At 38.8% G+C, this 21,471-nt stretch overlaps 1 protein-coding gene across 1 annotated transcript in view; it reads right to left on the bottom strand.

The window, feature by feature from the left end:
- Positions 1-21,471, bottom strand: part of VAV3 (vav guanine nucleotide exchange factor 3) — a 362,653-nt gene that overhangs the window by 125,540 nt on the left and 215,642 nt on the right. Inside the window, exons 16-17 of the mRNA XM_004481228.5 lie at positions 12,100-12,201; positions 11,698-11,798 (exon numbers count right to left, since the gene is read on the bottom strand). Of these exons, the coding sequence (XP_004481285.1) occupies positions 11,698-11,798; positions 12,100-12,201 (203 nt within the window). The remainder of the gene's footprint in view (positions 1-11,697; positions 11,799-12,099; positions 12,202-21,471) is intronic.

Below are 21,471 nucleotides of genomic sequence, written 5' to 3'. Positions count from 1 at the left end.
AGAACCCAGGTGAGGTTAACTTGGATCCTGAACAGAGTACCTGGGATACCTGTTCCACTGGTTTGCCCAGAAAGACCTGCATATGCCCAATGGCCCCAAACTACTTTCTTTTCCTACTGGTGAATTAGAGAAAGAGCCTGAACTGGGAATCATAAACTGCAGGAAGCACCGAATAAGGGAAGTGTACCATTTCTTTGCAAGGAAGACTGAGAGAAGGTCTGATATTTCTAAATGGACTCTAAAATGGGGAAACATGTCTTTTGGGTTCAGTATTTGTACAATGAGTGCGTATCTTAAATTTAATTGAAAAGCATCAATTTTGTCTCTGATTCTTTGCATACCTGTATTTTTATGTCTTTGGGAAATAGGTCATTGACAGCATGCCTTAAATGTATTATTTGTTGCATAAAACCCACAATAACCCTATGTAGCAGTAGTTGTCAACCATGCTCTAGGGGTCTTTGTGTGTTCCTCAGGAAGAGGAAATGGTGATATCTAAGGAGGTCATCTAGCTATGAAGCCATTTTACCTCCTCATTCAGGAACTATATCTAGGAGCAGAAAACCAGGGACCCTAACTTCCAGGCTCTTCATTTCTTGCTCTCTAGAGTGTGGCTGCAAGCTGGTCCAGTCCTTGCATCAGTGAGGATCTACTACAGCTCTCAAGAGGGTGTGAGACCCACTAAGGCAAGGATGGGACTGACACTAAGTGAGCAGTAAACTAGATTTCACCAACCACCCCACTCAATTCTCTCTCCTTCATTTCTACCCCTTCTTAGTGTCTCCTGCTTGCTTTCTTTGGGGTCTCAAGAGAATCAACTTTCCTCATGCTTCTGATTGGTGCACTAAGAATTTCTCTGCACAAAGTCTCCTCCATGTAACCCAGAAAGGAAAAATGGAAAAGGGGCTTTGTGTGGATGTAACTCCAGCTCCAAAGGCATAAGTGGGACCTCTCTTTCCCTATCATCATTTCCCATCCTCATGGCCACTGTCTCAATACTGTCCCCACCTCCCCACCCCCAGGGCAAAGATCCATTTCTTGTTATAGAACAATTTGTACTCTCATCTACTGATGCTGCAGAGACCACATAAAGGGAGGCTCCTTGGAAGTCCGAGCTTTTTTTTTTCCTGTAAATTTTCTGCGGATGAGGCAAAAGCTCAAGGAGTAGAGATACCTCTTGGAATCTGCTCTGAGTTCAGAAATTCTTAGCCAGTTTCTTTTACCATACTTTTGAACTTGCAATAGCGGCCACACTGTCAAATCTGATAACCTCATTTCCATACATAATCTAACTTCTCATAACTACATTAATACAATGGCTTGCTGCCTTATTCTAAAATACCAGTAATGAGATGGAAGAAAACCCAACTGGAACACTGTTTCACACATTTTCAAAGTAAAAGTTCATTCTGCCTTGAAAAACAGAGTAAGAACCTCTCTGGATGAAAAGTCTGCAATCCCATCCTTTACTTCCTCTTTGTATATACACAAAACTACTAAAGTGGGCACCTGAATCTCATGCCACAGTTCTGCATTATGGCAGAGTAATAAGGGCTGATTATCATCAAATCTACTTTGACTGAATTCTGACCAAGAAGAAAATTTGTTGGTTGAGATTTGATGAAAAAGTCAGTCAGTCAGTCAGTTTCTGTCTCTCTCTCATTTTTCCCCCTAGGGACTTTTTTGGGATAGTAATTCAATCCTTCAAGTTTTCAAAAGTTTTTAATCTTCAACTTGTCTCTACTCTGCAGCCAACTTCTCAGGTTTGATCAAATTATAAAGTGCTCTTACTCTTTCAAGAACCTTGCTAGATGATGACTCACAGGTCTCCAAGGGGTTTACACCCTGTTGCATCATGCCCCAACTGGTTTAGTGCAACTCAGAAAAGTGGTGTTCCTGAGGAGCTTGGAGCCATATTCCATGACAGCACAGGGCTCCAAATGCATATTTATGAAACAGAAATGATTTTCACTGAGGTTTTAGACTTGTACAATTCATTTGTTTAAACATAAAATTCAGTCCTGTTATATTTATTTTTCCAATACAAGTGGCTCTCAGGTCATATATTATTACACAGTTTTCTTTGTCTCCTATCTGACATTCTGTTTCTTAAGATTAAACAAATCAATGTCTCATAAGACCATTTGTCTCAAAAGGGACCACAGAAAAGTAATTACCAGGATAGCTTTGAAGGTGCTTTGTCATCATGACCACCATGTTATTTCTGTGAAGTATTAAAATTAAAAGACAGTTGGACTGTTTTGGAGGAGTTGCACAAATGTTATGTTCACCATTCAGATTTACAGCAATATATTGCAAAAGCCATAAACTGTAAATAATACTTGGAAAGAGGCTTTGATTTCAAATGTATTCAGGATCTCTAACAGGGATTCAGCAATATAATAGTTTCCAGTGCACTTTAATAAATATTGATGTATCGTCAAACTGACCCAAGTAGTTTAATGGAAGAAATAGCTATCCTTGATTATAACATTATATTAATTATTTTAAAGGGAGGACTAATTTATATAAAAGACTTCAGGTAATATTAAACAAAACCAGTCATTTTTGGTTAAGAAATCAATGATCAAGCCTCAGGTTCATGTAAAAGTAATGTGACAAAATAGTGGGAAGAAGGCTGAAGTAATAATGTATTTTAGAAGCTCAACTCTTATGCTAAATACTGCAATACTATTTATAAAAGAGCCCACTTCCCAAACCAATTCAGAGTGTAGGTTCTAGGTAGGAATCTTGCAGGTTTAAGCCATTAAGACACTAAGACAACTTCCTTCCAATTAGAGGTAGAACTAGCAGCAGCAGGAGCAGCAGCTGGCCTAGATAAAAGAGCCATTAAGCAGCTAAGCACATGGGGATCTACTTTGGTTAAATATTAGAGCAGCTGAGGTTGGCATTCTCACTAAAAGAAAAGATGTATTAAACCAAAGACTTCTGTTCCAGCAACATTTGCCTTCCAATGTTACTTTATTTAAACTGAGAGGATGCAAAGCAAGCCACATGGATCAATGTCAAGGTAAGAAGGTAAGCAAAGAACCTTAGCCATATATTGCAGAAGGTGAAAAACACAAATGTGCCCAAAGGTTGCAGCTAAGGATTAGCCTTCACGGTGGTGTGCTGTGAAAAATAAAGGACACCCTAGAATTACATCAACTTTGTAGTGGCTTGTTGAGAAAGCCTCATATAATGTAGCTCATACCTGCTCATTATGAAGGTTGGGAAGTTTGGCAGCACACTTCAGAGCCCCTGTACTTGTGTTGATCACTGAGGTTGCCATGGTGAATGTGAAGAAGTCAACTCAAGTTCAGTGGAAAAGAGAGAGTAGAACTGCTTGCCCTTTATACCCATGCAAATCCTCAAATGTTAAAGCATAAACTAATCACCCAAGCTTCAAATTTGTTTCCAAGCTGTACAGTAGTTTGCCTTAAAAATATATTTTAAAAAAACCACTTACAACACCATTTTTCATCCTTCGGATATACTTGAGTTAACATAATCTATCATACTTACATATTTTCTTAATGCTTTAATTTTTGTCAAGTAATTATGATTACCAGGATGAATGAAGTCTAGATAAATTTAAAGGACATAAAGTATGAATTATAAAAGATTTCTGAACCCATGGAAGACAACATCCAAAGAAGACTTAACTTCCACAGAAAGAAGTGCTTTAGAGCAACTTCAGATGCTTAATGATTAGTATTTAGCTATGTCCACACCACCATTAAGGATTGTACTTGGATTGGAATAGTCCCCTTTTGGGTGGGTAGGGGGGCGGCAGAAATAATGGTAAAATATTAAGTTCCTCTACTTTGGACTTGGTTCTAAAGCAGAAACATACAAAAGATGAGAAACACGTTCCCAGTAGTGAAGGAGCATACAATCTACTAGAGGAAGTAAAAAGGGGCAGAGACAGAAGTGCTCACCCACAGTCCATGTGTCCCACTACATGGGGCAGCTTCCCTTTTAACCAAGATGATGCCATGTCACTAGCTTTAGCACTGGTCACTGCCAGTCCATGTTCTTAAGAGCAACAATCCCGGAGGCCCTCTGTCAAGATGGCAGAGGCACAAGAAGGAACTGGCCTGGATCTCCAAGCTACTGCTTAGAAAGCAGCCACCTTGGAGGATCACTGAATCCACAGTAGACAGTGAATTTGTGAGAAATCAGTTTTTATGTGCTAAAGACAGTGGAACTGGGGGTTTGTTCCTTGCCACAACATAGCCTAACCTTAACAAATACATAAAACTTACAAACGAACCAATTAGAGGACAGTTTAATTCAGACTACCACTGAGTGGTTGGCCAATGTGAGGTAAGAAGTTGGGTAAAGAGCTAGGATAGGGAAACGGACTTTGGCCCAGTGGTTAGGGCGTCCATCTACCATATGGGAGGTCCGCGGTTCAAACCCCGGGCCTCCTTGACCCGTGTGGAGCTGGCCATGCGCAGTGCTGATGCGCGCAAGGAGTGCCGTGCCACGCAAGGGTGTCCCCCGCATGGGGGAGCCCCACGCGCAAGGAGTGCGCCCCATAAGGAGAGCCGCCCAGTGTGAAAAGAAAGAGCAGCCTGCCCAGGAATGGCGCCGCCCACACTTCCCGTGCCGCTGACGACAACAGAAGCGGACAAAGAAACAAGACGCAGCAAATAGACACCAAGAACAACAACCGGGGGGGGGGGGGGGAATTAAATAAATAAATAAATCTTTAAAAAAAAAAAAAAAAAAAAAAAGCTAGGATAGGGGGGAAGGGTAGGCCTGGGAGCTGTAAAGGGGAAAGGGGAGCATGTTTTAAGGACAGGAAATATGCTTAAGATATGGAAGCAAGAAGGCTAAAAAGGGGATTGACTAGATCAAGGAGGAGATTTCTCCAGAAATAGAGGTGCTTTTTGTCTTCAAGTGTTCTTTTAGCTGGTTCAGGGTCTTACTACTCATTAACCTAACCCAGGTGTCCCTTGTCAAAGGCCTGGTAATCGAAGATGAGGGCAAGAGCCTTTCCTTCCACAGATACTAGAAAGGAATGTAAAAGGTCTGTCCAGTTTTCCACCTACTGACCAAGGATTCAGATAAGAGTTTTATTCCATTTAGCTACCATCCAGTTAAGCTATAGCTTCTACAAGGGTAGAACCTAAACCTGTCCAATTTTCCACACCCCCCACTTCTGGTCCTAAGACTGCAGTGATCACTGGGGATCCAGGAGCCTGGGAACACTACAGTTCTAATCATCATCTCGATGTCAATGGATCCATTCACTCCTTCATTTGCCATTTCATCCCAGAGCTCAAAAAGTCAAATAAGTATAGTTCTTACCATTAAGAATTGCATAGACTAATTGAAGAGATAGGCATGGAGTTAAATAATGACAGTTAAGGTGAAAAATGCTACAATAAAATTAAGTATCAGATGCTGTGAAGCATCGACTATCAAAGCCTGGGCATTGAGAGTATCAAGGAAAGTTTTCAAAGTGGGTACAACATCTGCATTGAGTTTTAACCGCTGAACAGAAGTTCAACAAGCAGACAAGGGAAGGGAAGACAATTAGAAATGAAAATATAGTCTCATTAAAATAATCTATCTGGATCAATAATGATTTAGCATGACTACTGTCAAACAAGATTTTGAGTTTTCTGCCTCATAAAATTATGAATTGGCAAATTGTTACCTGCTGTAATTCATTCCAATAAGACATAAAAAATTCCCAAATAGGAATTTGATTATCTAGAAAGAATTATGGCCTAAATGGAAATTAAATAACTAAACTAATAATTTATTTCATTCTTAGAGATTATGTCCAATAGTTAGAGCTGTAATATAAAAATTAGAATTATGTTATAATTAAATTCTATTATATTTGAATTATTATCTATACTTATAAATGTTTGTTATTTTATTTTTATAATTTATTATATTATATCTAACCTGGCCTTGCACTCTCATTTAAAATTTGTAATTTCTATCAATCTGTTTTTCTATTATTTTACAATTTTACAATAAAGGACTTTTTAACAGCTTTTTTAAAAAGCCATTGATTATACACTTTGGATAGATCATATGATATGTGAATATATCTCAATAAAACTGCTGAACAAATAAATAATTGTGCAAGAATAGCCAGAAATATTAGCTATGCACAGCAGGGGATACAGAGAGATTTAGAGATAAGGAATTTTCTTGTTTGCCTGTTTTTTTATTATTATTATTGAAATAGTAATGAAATATTATTATTGAAATAATAATGAAATAATGAAAATGAAATGACTGAAGTGATGAATGCACAACTATGTGATTTTACCTAATACCATTGATTGTATACTTCAGACAAATGGAATGCTTTATTACCATGTATCAATACAATTGATTTGTTTTAAAAAGAAAGTGGTTAAGATAGGGAATGGGTAGAGCTCACTGGTTGAGTGCCTACTTCCCGTATATGAGGTTCTGGTTCAATCCCCAGTACCTCCTTAAAAAAAAGTTGTTGGGAAACTATGAGTAGTTCAACAAAGTTGCCCTGAGGGGGAGTGTATGTAAAAATGGAGTAGTATGCCATATTGGGACCTTTGGGGATTATTCTATAAGGAATAAAAACAATAGTATAGTAAGTAGAAAAATGACACAATCAACCTTCATTGCAATAAAGATTATTCTGGAAATTGCAAAGAAGGAGTAAGATTAACAGCAAGGAGTTAGGCATTTTTTATAGTTGTTCAAATAAGAAACAATGAGATTTTTTAAACTACGGCAACAGTAAAGAGCACTTAGGTGAAGAGCTAAGAGGAATTGGTACACCAATGGATGGTGGACTCTAAGTCACGGAGGTTTGTGGTAGTGACTAATGAGGTTGGTTTTAGATGTGCTAAATTTAAGATGACAGCAGGTCATCTGGGAGGGAATATGTGACAAGATAGACATTTTAAGTCTGGTGTTTAGGAAAGAAGCCTTACATAAAGATGGAACCTTTTCTAACCAGTGTGTAGTTGTAGCTAAGGTCCGGTAAATCAACCAGCTCTCCCAAGGATGGCATGGGGCACGTGAAGGGTGCTGACGTAGACTTTCACAGAGAATGGGTAAGAGTTTCAAATGAGAAAGGTCAAGTAAAGTAAGGCCTGAAATGTAATAACCAGTGGATTTGGAAATTGAAAGGTAGAGAGGAAGATATGCTAGCCTTCATTTAGCCCCTGTGTTACTCTGACATTTTGTATGACCAGTGCCTCTTCTCTGCCTGATCTCTCCCTTATGTAAGTTGAATGAAAATACCATGCTCCCCATTTTGGAATTTCCTTTCACAACTATCCCACCTTTATAACACGTTATATATTCCTACTAGCCATAGCTTTCTGGCCCACAAGTAGACTCCTGACTCACAAAAAGTCTATCAGAATCTCTTTTTGTCTCTTGAGAATATAGTTAGCATGTATTATGCATTGGAGCTATAAAGCTCTATGAAATTGGAGTGAATCTCAAATGTCCTATGATTTAATGTTGTGGAGGAGTCTATGAGATGGTTAATTTTATGTGTCACCTGGCTAGTTTATGGTCCAATGGTTTGGACATACTGGTCTAGATGTCACGTGGAAATATTTCATAGAAGGACTTAGTATCTACATTTAACTGACTTCAAGGACATGGTCCTCCATAACATTGGGTAAGCCTCATCCAATCAGTTGGAGATCTTAAGAGAGAACTAAGGTTTCCAGGTATCAGAAGAAATTCTGCCCCAAGGCTACATCCTCCACTCCCTTCCTGAATTTCCAGCCTATGGTATTCTGACTGAAGACTTCGACATCACTCATATCAAAGTTTCCAACCTCTGGCCTGCTCAACAGAATTTTTGCCTGCTCCCAGAATCGCATGAGCCAATTTCTTATAATAGATACCTTTGATTCTGTTTCTCTGGAGAAGCTGGACTAAGCATTTAAATCAAGTTTGCCTTAAATCATTACTACTCACATGCTTTAGATTTGGCTGTTGACATGATTTCTCCCAAAGTCAAATTCTCCTGAAATGCTATCACACACTCCTTCATGCAAAGCTCTGTTCAAGGTGACTGTGTCCCCAGCCCCTGATGCATCTTGTCCTTCCTCCTGCCCTCCCACACACCCATACTTCCCCTTGCACCATACCAGCCATGGAAAACTACACTGCTGAACTGCTGCAAGCAATGTCTCCTGGATGCTAAAACAAAGGACTGTACAAGACGTAAGCCAATGTTGGGATTCCCTGCCGGTTGAGAAATGCCAATAAAGTCTAGTTGTCTATGCCCTAAAAATAGTAACTATTCTACCACACTCAAATCAGACCCACCAGGCTCAAACTTGCACTCCATCCTCAGTTACTACCTACACCAGTGCAGGAAAGGGCAAGTTCGAAGAGGGGATACCATGATCTCCAACTTATAGAGGGTATGTGAGAGAGAGGAGAGAAGGCTGCTGATGGAGCTATAGCAGAGCTTCCTCTCCACCTCAGCAAGGCCCTTTTATTTGCAGGAACTACTGAGCAAATCCCAATCTGGCAAAAAAGGGAAGCCTCTGCAAGGATCCTATCATTTCATACCCCTGATTAGCTAAATGACTATAAGTATTCTTGAGCAGGCAAGGACAGAACAGAGAGGGGAGGGGATGAGAAGAGAGAATATGAATAAGGGCACAGATTTCCAAAATAGGGGGAATGGAGATGAACATGATACAAAACAGAGAGAATCAAGAGAGCACAGGAATATGCTCAACACTGAAAACTAGCAAAATCAGCCAGAGGTTTAAAAAGACTTGTTCCTGCTTTATAATGAATTATACAGGAAAGCAGGAGAGAGAATGCTACTACCTTTCAGTGAATGATATCTGTATAAGCATTATCTATAATCTGCAGGTCACTAACTGTCCTTTATTCTTAGGTATCCTATTCTCATGACCCAGTTTCCTGTAGGTGTCTGAAGTCCCTCTGCTCCAGGAGGGTCCATGGCTGAACAACAGGGAAGAAGCAGGCATGGCCCCCAGGGATGGCTGCCTTTCAGCCCTTCAGAACACTTCAACCAGAAATCATTTGGTAGTTACTACTTTAATTGAATTAAAAAATGTTTTTGCTTTAAAAACTATTAGGAAATATCTTCATTTCACAGAAAGTGAGCAGATGATTCCTTACTCTGGGTTGGGGACTGTGCATTTGACACATTTGACATGCATCATCACAGCTAATTCCCAGGTCTGGAAGCACAGTCCAGGGGTTGAGACCAACTCAGGAGCTGGATGGCCTGGATTTGAATCTTGGATCTCCCCCTTACTGAGTACCCTCCGACAAGTTGCTTATTTCTTTGTGCCTCAGTTTCTCAGCTGTAAGATAGGAATAATACTAATGCCACCTTCCTGGAATGGTTTATAGGATTCGATGAGTTTATAGTGATGAAGTACTTGGAACAGTACCTGGAAATATGTAAGGATTTTGTTAAATATTTTTAAAATGTGAAACATAGGCTAGGTGCTATAATTATCCCAATTTTATAAGAGAAGAACCTAAGACCAACAAAGGTTAAGTCTCGGGAGTCCAGAGTTTTTAAACCTTTGGCTAATCTGGCTAATTTCCAGTTGTGAACATATTCCTGTGCAAGTAAACTGTGGAGCTGGGATTCCACCCCAGAGCTCTCAGGCCTTCTCCCCACTGCATGCCGTCCCCACACCAAGTGACTCATTTAAGGAGAGCTGAAGTAATGACCTAGGAACAGACCCTGGGAATACACCACTGTTCTATCTCACTAGACCAGGAATTCCCAACTGTTTCCTATTGACTTTTTTAAACAAAAAAGTTAAAAATGCAACGTCTTTTTATTGTCATGCTTGTGTATCATTTCAAAGCTTGATATTTACTATTTTTTTCTGCCCACATTTGCTCCACAAATAATTACCAGACCATAAAAACTATCATAAAAATATAGTCTAAGCCCATCTCTTTTGGAATACTGACTTCTCATTATAACACCTTGGATTAAAATACTGTGTTATCATGCCCAAACACCGTGCTAAGCATCAACTTTATCTCACTTGATCCTCAGAACAATCCTCTAATTTCCATTTTACAGACAACAAACGGAAGCTCTGAACGCTTAAGTAACTTCCCCAAGCTCATGTAGCTAGTACGTAGCAAAGCTAGGATTTCAACCTGCTCTGGTTGATTCTCTCCATTCTCCTTTATCATCCTTTTAGAATGCAGCAGCCGTGCCAACCATGGGACCACTCTATTCCTCACAGGCTAAAACTCATCAAGACAGACTCATGAAGTTTGTAAAACCCATTAGCCTACCATGAGCAAATAACATATTAATTGTCCTCAAAGAGATTAAAGGATGAGATGTAGGAAGATGGAACAACAAACATTTGAGTGATGAATTGTGTCAAGTAGACAATTCAAGAATAACAATAACGAGTTATTATATTTCTGACCTTCAGGCAGATGTAGGGGCTAATATTGTCTTTTATTTACAAGACCTTGAACAAATGGCATGAGCTCTCTGGTCCTCATCAGAAAACAGGAAGAGCTTTTGGGAGCCCTGAATGAGCTCATGGATGTGAAGTAAGCACCTTGCAGAGGAACCAAGCAGGGCAGGCTTGGTGCTCAACTAATGGTGGGATCTTTTCCTTGCAGCTGCCCATACCTAGCACAGAGAATGATACGTGGTGGACCCTTAAAATTTTCTGCAGAAGGAGCAGAGTGAGAGTAACATATGGTGATCTCAGTCCTCAAACATGTTCCATATCTTTTCTACAATTGCCCATTTTCTGAACCCAGCTCTGAAATGAGCTATTATTCTCTCTGACTCTTCTTCACATTATCCAAAATAATTCAATGTCCACCTTTTCCTCTGGGAAAATCAAAGGTTGACATGGCTGCCTTCTGAACTCAAGCTGTTAAAGATGCCTTTCTTATGTTCAAAAATTTTTACTGATTTTGAAAGGTCTTATTGATAAAACACAGAGAAACTCAGGGGAAAAGGACAAAGAGAAAGAAGAAGAAAGAGAAAGAATAAAGAGGCCAGAAAAGAAAGAGAAGGAAGAGAGCCCAAGAGGAGCAGGGAGAGGCAAAAGGCTAGTGAATGCATAATTGCCAACAGTTTTAGAAAATAGTTCATGTAACAATCACGGAATACTATTTTTAAAAACCAAGGGGAAAATATTTACATAAAGTCCAAAGGACATATGCTCTTTGCTAAAATGACAATGTATTCGATTCATGAATTTCATGAATTAGTCTGCCTGATGTTTACTTGTGGCATCATTAGCATTTCTGAGCTGACTATTTAAGAGAAAAAGGGAGAAATTTAGGAACTAAAGATAGAAGTGAAGAATGGTTTTCTTCGGTTTTATTATTGATATTCTGCTTTGGTGGCATTTGTACAGTATTGGTGATAAGTTTAGGTGGGTGGGTTGAATTAAATGGGTGCCATGAAACCCTCCAAATCCCTCTTGAAGCCACCTGTATCCAAGGTATGGATAAAAGTCACGTGAATTTCAAATAATTTAAAACAAAGTCATGTAGAAAAGTCACATGAATTCTAAGCAATTTTCTAATTGTGCTTATAAATGATAGTTTCAAAAGCAGATATGTTACAATAAACACAAATTAAGAGTAAATTAGGCCTTAATTATATTCAGCAAGTTTTATGTCCTAATTAAAAACAGAATCACAACAATAAACATGACTTACCACCAGAATTAACTCTGCCACAATTGTCTACTCTTCCCAAACATTCTTTGTGTACTCTTGCGCCACACTTAAAACATAAATAGCCTTGATAAAACGTTCCTCTGAAAGGTAAAATTAGAAAGTGATATATTAAAAGGTGCTAAATTCTGCCTACATGGCATCATTAGTACAGGAGGCAAAACAAAGGTATCACAGTCTATTCGAAACACTCTTCAGCAAAGGGAGAGGACCTTTTTGGAGGGATGAAGAAATGGCTAAGCTCTAGGAAAGATGTGTTGGGTCCAAACTGTGAAGGCGATACCCCCACTGCAGAACATCTTGGCTGGGGTGGTAGAAAAGCCTTAAGCACTGAGCAGTTACCCCAGGTCCTCTGAGCTGAGCAACAGGACCCTGCAAGCTTACCTCAGCAGCATCTGGCAGACTTTGCAGGATGTCACCCGAGTAAAGGTGTGCATCTTGAAGTCATGGAAATTGGAGTCTGCGTGGTCTGGCCTTATGTTAGATCTATAAAAAGGGAAAAAGTAACTTCCTAAAGAAAGTTCCCCAACAAAGCAAAAATCTAGTCACCCAAAATAAAAGGGGAAGAGATCTAATTCTAGCAAAAATGCAGTGTCTTGTAAGCCAAAGTATGCTGTGCATTAAAATACGCTCGTAGAAGCTGGTCACGTGGGAACCTGTAAGGTAAGACCATAAGCCACGGAATCCTCCTCAGAACTGACCGTTTCCAGGGAACTTTACAGAATGGGCACACAGGTCAACCACCAGGCGGAGGCAAGCAGACAAAATCTGTTGGATATTCATGCTGCTTTTCTCTAGCCACAGCACTGCAATATAAACCAACTAGTGAGGGTGAGAGGAAAGGGAAGAAGGTGCTGCCCACAGAGTTCATCTCTTAAGAGGCATGTGTAACGATTTATGAAAATGAACAAAATAATTTTACAGAGCGTTTTGAAACAAAGCATCAATCTGATCATTAAAAATTCCCTCCTTAACAAATAATGTCCTTTGCTCATAATCGAAATAAAAACCAAATTATTTTATTATTTATACTTGGTAATTTACTTATATTATACACATATACAACAAAAATTTGTAAGCAGACCAAAAACCTAGCATTCACGGTCGTTTATCATGTGTCAGCTACTGTGATAGTCAGGTTGCATTCATTACCTCATTTTACCTTCACAACGGTCCTCACTGGTAAGCACAAATAATATTACATTTCACAAACAAGGAAACAGAGTTTTACTCCAAAGTAAAGTAAATAGCAAAATTGGAAACACCAACCTATGCCTGTGCAGTTAAGCACTGAAGCTATCATGCAAGTGACGGAATAAGCAGTATTCACATTAAAATAATTTGATTTCTGCATCTAGCAGGTATATCAGCAATAGGTAAACATGGCCATTTCAAGAGAGATTTTCTTTATCATTATTAATAATTCAGGCATGGCACAGAATAAAGCGGAAAAATTAGAATAGGATAAGTTAAAAATGGATACAAATCAGAGAGACACCTAGGAAGCTGAGTTGATACCCCCCAATATATTACAAACAATTTGAGAGATTGTAAGAAAAGTGTGAGGTCCTGATGAGCTAGGAATTCCCCTTTCAGAGAATCCAGCCACTCTCAACGGCACAGAGCCTCGGTGTAATGAAGCATAACCGAGGCAGGCAACCAGGCATCCATCTCTGAGGTACTAGGAGAAGCCTGATGAAAAAACATTCGCAAAGGCAATTGGAGTAGCAAGCAGCGATGCAGAAGTGTCAGGGAGGTCAGCCTTCCAATCCATCTGCTGAATATGAGCGTGCTAAAAATGAAATCAAATATTAGTGCCATCTGGAATGTCTCTGCTCTGTGCTTCGGGTGACCTCCCTCCTTAGGAAAAACGTTTCGCTGCATGCTGAAAAGCATGGTCATTTCCAGAGAGGCATTTTTGTGTTGCCGATTAAAAATTACAGAGTTTTTCTTTGGGTAGGGAGGAGTAGATATAAGATAAGCAAAATTCTCATCATACTGCTCAGCAAGGACAGGATTCTTGTGTCCAGAAAGTCATGCACTGAAAAGCATATCAACACTCATTTTCTTAGCCAGGAAGGGCAGCTGTTCATTTTTTCTCTGAGCATCAAGGTGATACAGGCACAAATGAATTGTCAAATAACAACTCTGTTCCTAGAGACTTGACAAATTCATCAGTCTGAAGTTTTAAAGTAAAAGTAGGTTTCCTCCAGGCAGAAATTCCTGTCAAGGGGATCCAAACAGGTAAGAGAAGTCTGCGTGGAACAGATGTGGATTCTTCACAGTGGGGTCTTCCCAGGGATGTACAACATCAACATTGCCCCTTGGACCATGTGTATCTAACACTTTTTACCAAATAACTGGGAATGGTCTCACTTTCCAGAAGATAAATATCTATGAGGTGGTTCACAAACACCAAGAGGTTTATAAAATGAAAGGTCTTATGATACAGAAAACAATTCTGAAAATATTGTTAACAGTAGTTGCCATGAGGGAAACCTGGAGCAGGAGAGTAGAACGGTATGGAGGAACTGTTGGAAATTTTTTAAATCTGTAATTGCATATTATTTTTAAAAACTTAAAATCAAATACTAAAGAATAAAAGTGAAAACTGTGGCCTGGGATTTGGCACTGAGGCACTATAGAAAATGAAAGTGTAGTTGAGGGCCAGGATCTGAAATTAGACCACATGGGTTTAAATCCTAACCTGCCTATTACTAGCAGTGTGACCTTGGGCAAGTTAGCAAGTATAAAATAGGAATGCTCATTAAACCAAACTTATAAAATGAGGTAAAGTATGTGTTTAGGGCATTGCCTGGCTCAGAATTGGTGCTCAGTAAGTGTTGGTTATAATTTATGAATTCCTCGTTCCAAATTCACCTAATAACGATGTGATCAGAACACTGCTTTATGAGGAGGAAAGAGTTTTTAGTAGGCTATGGTCTTAGTCCCCAGAGAAATTCCCTTCTCCTGGGGATTTCTAGCAGGAAGGTCATTATGTCTTTGGGACCAGGGATTCATATATAATTAAGCACAATAAGAAATGGGGTTATTGGGGAAAGGACACATATGAAAAAGCCCATGGAATTAGAGGAAGTCATACCAAGAGCCACCTGAAGAGAGGAGAGATGTCAACACATGTGGCCTATAGCCTAAGAGGATGCAGAAACCAAAGACAGTAAATGGGTTAGATGGGAGTTGGGAAGGTAGATTGGAGCAGAGGAAGACAGAGAAACATCAGGAGATTATGAATTGGGACAAACAAGGGCAAAAAAGATCAAAAGTGGCTCTTATTACATACCATTAATGTGCCAGGTGCACTGATAGGCAAATTTAAATAACAACATATCATTTTGCATAAGAAACTGACAAGAAAGATAAGGCTAGTATGGGTGAAGTTGTACAAATATTCAAAATATTAAAAATGTACAGGTTGCAGACTTGGCCCAGGGGTTAGGGCGTCCATCTACCACATGGCAGGTCTGTGGTTCAAACCCCGGGCCTCCTTAACCTGTGTGCAGCTGGCCCATGAGCACTGCTGATGCGCGTAAGGAGTGCCGTGCCACGCAGGGGTGTCCCACCCATGTGGGGAAGCCCCATGCGCAGGGAGTGCACCCCGTAAGGAAAGCTGCCCAGCGTGAAAGAAAGTGCAGCCTGCCCAGGAATGGCGCTGCACATGCAGAGAACTGGCACAGCAAGAGGACGCAACAAAAAGAAACACAGATTCCCGTGCCACTGACAACAACAGAAGCGGACAAAAAGGACGCAGCAAATGGACGCAGAGAACAGACAACCGGGGTGGGAGGGGAGGGAACGGGAGAGAAATAAATAAATCTTTAAAAACAATAAATAAAATTTTTAAAATGTACAAATCTTTGACTATAATTCTGATTAGAAGTAGTCAGGAAGGATTTGGAATCCACTGTAACATTTTTAAAATTTAAAAATTGGAATTTATTTTAAAAATAAGGAAACAAATTTTACAGTAGAGCTATACAGTGGAATAGCATGCAGGGGTGTCACCCCGGAGAGGATTTTCCCAATTCGGTCTTTGTCAGACAAAACAGGACCAGGGACAAAGTGCCCTGTGAAAGGGGCCAGGAAGGGGAACCAAAATTTCTGATGGCTCCCAAAGCTGAGGTTCCTGGCCTGCCCAGCAAATGCAGCCCTTCAGCTAGCTCCCCCCACCCCTCCCCTGCAGTCCTAAGGAAACCCTGGGTCTTTGAAATCCCCAGTCCAGGGAGGCTTTTAACAATGGCTGCCCTCACAGCCCGGATCTGGCAATCTGAATTTACTTATCAAAAGCCATGATCACCCTTGTTCCTGGAGAAGAGGGATTTTACATTCCTTTTTTTTTTTCTTATTTTTTAAATTTATTGAAGCATATCACTCATACATAAACCTACATAAGCAATAAGTATTTAGTAATAGTTGTGAACTTACAAAAAAACAGGACTCTCATACCTCACCCTACCACAAATACCTTGCATTGTTGTGAAACATTTTTAATTCATGATTAAAGAGCATTCTCAAAATATTACTACTAACCAAAGTACTTTCCCCCAACCCACCCTATTATCTTTATAACATTTTTACATGGACATACATAAACAATAGGCATATTGTAAAAGTTGTGAACTTACAAAGCAAACATGCATAGCATCATACAGGGGTCCCATACATCAACCCTCCACCAACACCTTGCATTGTCGTGAGACATTTATTACAAATTATGAAAGAATACTGCCAAACTTACTACTAACTATAGTTCTTATCTTATATTTGGTGTATTTTTCCCCCAACCCACCCTATTATTATTTTTTAAATATATTTTTATGACAAGTTGTAAACTTACAAAATGTGAGCTAGAGCAAATGTACATCACTATAACAGGTGGTAGGAATATGGAGAGGCATGGCGAAAATACAACTGGAGTGACCTATGGACTGTGGTTAGCAGTCATAATATAATATTCTTACATCTATGCCAAGGATGTACTGTGTTGATAATGCGGGAGTATGGGAAAAGTGTGCCAAATGTACGCTGCGGACCTGGTAATAATCTGATATTATCTCATAATGTGTATAAAATGTTCCACTGCAGTGCGGTGTGTTGATAGAGGGGAGCTATCTGGGAATTCTGCCCATGTGCGTGATTGTTACACCCCTTTCTGTCACCAGTGAACTAGCCAGGGCCAGGACCCCATGGCTACCTGCCAGGAGAGTGGGGGATGGACACTGCTAGCCAACACTGCAAAGGGAGAACAATTTACAAATTTACAGTTCTTTACTGTAATTTATCAGTCTCTTCCTCCCACTCTTCCCTGGATACTGTACAGTGTTCTTCTGGCCTCTGGAGTTTCAAAAGAGTTATTTCTGACAGTTCTTGCCTGTGTAATAGTTATTTTGGCGGAAGGACTGATTCTAGAGCTCCCTACTTGGATAAATGCCATCTTCCCCAGAAGTCCCCCTCTTTTTTTCTTTTCTCAGAAGGCAATTTAAAAGCAAGAACAACTGAATTAAATATTTGCAACATATATGAAAATATTCTTGATATAAAAGTAGCCACTACTGATCAATGAAAAAACAATAAATCTGACCCACAGAAAACTTGGCAATGGATATGAACAAGAAATTTAGAAAGAAAAACCACTGACTGACAAGACTGTGGCAAACTATTCAGCCTCACTAGCAAATGTAGAGACATGGATGCTGCAAATGGTGGGCAGGCTGTGCCACGCAGATTGTTTGAGCACCGTCATGCCTGGACACTGATGGCCTAGCCCCCTTCTCGCTGGCCCCTGGGGAATGTGGTTTTTGCCAATACCGAGTTTAGTCTAAGAACCAGCAGAGCCCAGCATTTGTAATATTTCCTTGAATGGAAGCACATAGACTGTCAGTGCTTCAAGAATGAGAAGCTAGCCCGAAGGGTAAAACCACAGTGCTATAGCACAGTGAGCGGAACTTTTGAGTAAGGCAAGATGCTGCCCAGTGCAAATAAGGTAACTGGCAGTTAGGGGTCCAGTTTCCTTAACTGGAAGTTTGCTGCATTTGTTCCAGGTTCTGCCATCAACACAGTATTCTATTCTTGACTAATTCCCAAACTTATTGAAAGAGAGGGGTCAAATGCATTTTTTCTTGCCAATAGACAGCCCACTAGGAAACCATGGTTCTTAAGAAATTAAATAGGAACAAGATTTCATTGTTTAAAACAATGAATAATTGTAAATAAGCCAATGTCCAATGACGGGATTGGTCAAGTAAATTGGCAAAACAATCAGCTGATTACTAACATAGAAGAGATTTCACAAGCAAAAATATATTAAAAATATAATACAAAACAGTATGTACACTTTAAAATACACATATACACACACACATACACACACACATGTTACTAAAAAGGACACAACATACACAAAGATTAGAGAGAAATTAGGACACAACCCCATTATAGTCTTACAGGATCATGTAGTGCTTTTCATTTCACTTGTTATAATTTTCCTTTTTACATTTATTTGTTTGATCACTTGACAAATGTTTCTCTTCCCCAAAAGGTTACAAACTCCACGAAGCCAAGGACTATGTCAGATTTTTTTCCACTGTATCTCTACAATTACGCAAGGTGCCCAGCAAAATGCAGGCATTCCTTGGTGGGCAGTCAAAAGGAGATTAGAGCTTTAAGAATAAAAGTAAAGTTACTTATTCAAAATCTATCCCTTCAGTGCTAAACTTACCAGCAGCTGAAGTAAAGAGGAAAACAACCTAAGTTTAATATATCTATATATTTTTCTGGCTCTAAAGTCTTAAGAAAAATTGCTCTGATAGGTTTTCATAAGAGGGACATTGTTGTGATGCCTTCAACAATATCTTTTTCATGCTTGTTTCTTTTTGATGTTTTTTGAAGGTATCAAAGATTGAATCTGGGACTGTGTACATGCAAAGCACATGGTCAACACTGAGTTACACCCACTCCGCTATCAATATCGTTTTAAATACAATTGTGTGTCTGCCTCCTCTGTCCTGTCTTAACATGAGCCAAGAACATAATACCAGAATATAGCTCAGAAATAACAATTCTATGGTTGAGGAAGAAAGAGTGTTTCAGACCTATTCTATTTACATGTCACTTCAACAGCCCCTAGAAGATACCAAGTTTTGGCTAGTCCAATATCTTTCCAATCTAAAATTTGATATTTGTAAAAATATGAAAATTATATGTAGAAAAGGCAAACATTTGTGCCAAGTCTTTAAATACTAGAGCTGGAGATAGCTGTCCTTATAATTCAGAAGAAATATTCCAAATAAATAAAAAGGCTATTATTATCTTAGCAGATATTAGTCTTGTAGGAGTCATTTCTCCGTGATAGCTGAAAATGGATCCAATAAATACACACGTCTTAGACCCCAAAGGAGATCTAAATCCTTTTGAAACAGAGCATAACCTTAAGAGACCAATACCATGGCGGCAGCCCTTTCCCCACCCAGTTCCCAATATCTAGGACACATCGTTGAGCTGGGTGGACCGTGGGTCTAACTGAGTAAAATATACTCTTGTAATTATAAACTAAGTAATGAACTCAAGAATGTCAGAATATTCAATCTAGGTTGTCTTGTCAGGTCCCAAACATTTCTTAAATCTCCTATTCTGAGAAAGCATTCCTAGACCAAGTATTAGCCAAAGTCTCAAAATGGGACTTATCATTTCATACCTCAAATTCAGGTTTCCCGATGACATACAACTTTAAGAGTCTCATTAGATAGTATTTTTATACCTCCTTTCACTAACATGAAATTTTCCAGAATAAAATCCATATCTTTATTTTTAAAATATCCTATATTTGAATTTAAATCCACCAGTTAATAGAAAAGTATGAAAGATTTTATTTATTCATACAATCTTTGAGTAAACTATTACTTGTTTTTTCACAATTTGTTCTCACAACACCATAGCATGCTAATTATGCTGCTGGTTATTTGAAAGGGCAAGAAAATGAAAAACAGGTCCTTCAAAAACCAAGTTAAAAATCAGAGTTCAGAAGAGACACCTTTACCCATTTCTAAGGAAGCCAGTGCTCATGAAAAGAATGAAAACAAAAAAGAGATTTATACATCACAACTAGATCGTATTCCTTTTATTCCAAATCACGTACAGTCTTTTATCTAGAGAAATGAATAAATACTTTCAAAATACCAATAGAAGTAAGATAATGCATGGCTCTGAAAAACAGTATTTTCTTGATTTCATTCAACATTGGCTGTATAGTAATTTAAAATACACATCCATCACCGAATTTCAGTGACAATGCAAGGAAATTACTGAATGAAATGTAAAGTCAGTTAAATATATAGTAAATCAAAGGTGGGGAAAAATGTCAGACTAGATGTAATTAGTTATTTATTTCAAATTTGACATGTGACTTTTGGCATATAACATAGTGTTTCTTTTTTCAGTCTCTTCACCCATCACGTAATTTTATCTGGCATCCCTGCTATAGAAGGTCAAGGTCCAGAAGTAGCAGAAGGATAAAGACCCAGCATTTACTAGTACCAGTTAGATCTATCATTCAAAGTGGTTCTAAAGGTAAAAGGAAAACACACTGTTGTACATTTTATTAAATTGTGTTTATTAAATGATGAAAAGCATTTTTAAAATGCTAGATGCTACTATTAGTATCATTGTTATTCTTGTCCTAAGTGACAAACATTTAGTGGAAAACCCAGAGTCCTCATAAAGGTAGGGCAATATAAATGATGACCAACTCATTATCATGTCCTGAATCAATGGGAATAAAATGTTTCTGGTAGTAAACATTTATTAAGCATATTAAAGTTTCTGTTTGCTAGGAATACAGTTTATTTGCTCATGCGTTCAGCAAAGTAATTGAATGCTTATTCTGTGCCAGGCATTTTCTATCACTGGGAATAGAATGATGAATTTATCTGGCCCCAACAATCATGGATTTCCAGTTACTTTGGATTATCTTGCTTTGCTTCATTTCTTCCATTAACACAGATTGCTTTCCTTTTGGTACTGAGGACACTACAGAGGTAAGAGAGACGTCTCAATGTTCAAGTTTAAAATGGACATCTTCCCACCTTTGTCAGCCCATTCCATGTAAGGGACAGGTCCTAAAGAATTTAGATTTTCCCATTCTCTGGTCACATGAGTCTGTACCATAATTCAAACACTGAAATAACATGAACTGGGGATGCTGAGCTGGCCAGAGAATTTAAGTTGCTGAAATACATTTTAAATTATGCCTGAGAGATGAAGTTTGCTGTTAAAGGGGTTTAGAAGCATATGGAGATGGCACTGCTAGAGAGTGATATCCGGGAACAAAAGAACAAAATCTGAAAAGTAATCTGACAAGCTTTGTGAGGATTTCCCTTCAAATTATATAATGATTATGTATGAAAAAAAAGCTTTTTTAATCAACATTCCATCCTTTTCGTATAAAGACTGTTTTACACTAAACTACATGTGCAGAAGTTTAGTATAAATAGAGCAGGAATTCAGTATAAATTTGGTCTAAATTGAAGCCACTGTCATCCATCCAAACTAAAAATCACTGTTCAAAAAAAGCAAAGACTTAAAAATGGTAAATATGTTTATTACAGGAAACGGCATATTATTAAAAAAAGATTACTGTGACTGAAAAGGCCAATAAAGATCTTTTTTTAAAGGACGCTAACTTTCTAGACCTTGCGGGACTTGCAGAAATATTACATTGATATCCATCCTCTACGAGCTTGC

This window comes from Dasypus novemcinctus, chromosome 9, assembly GCF_030445035.2.
Source record: "Dasypus novemcinctus isolate mDasNov1 chromosome 9, mDasNov1.1.hap2, whole genome shotgun sequence".
NCBI classification, from domain to species: Eukaryota; Metazoa; Chordata; class Mammalia; order Cingulata; family Dasypodidae; genus Dasypus; species Dasypus novemcinctus.
The sequence above is the reverse complement of the archived record's forward strand: the minus strand, read 5'-3'. Positions and strand labels throughout refer to the sequence as shown.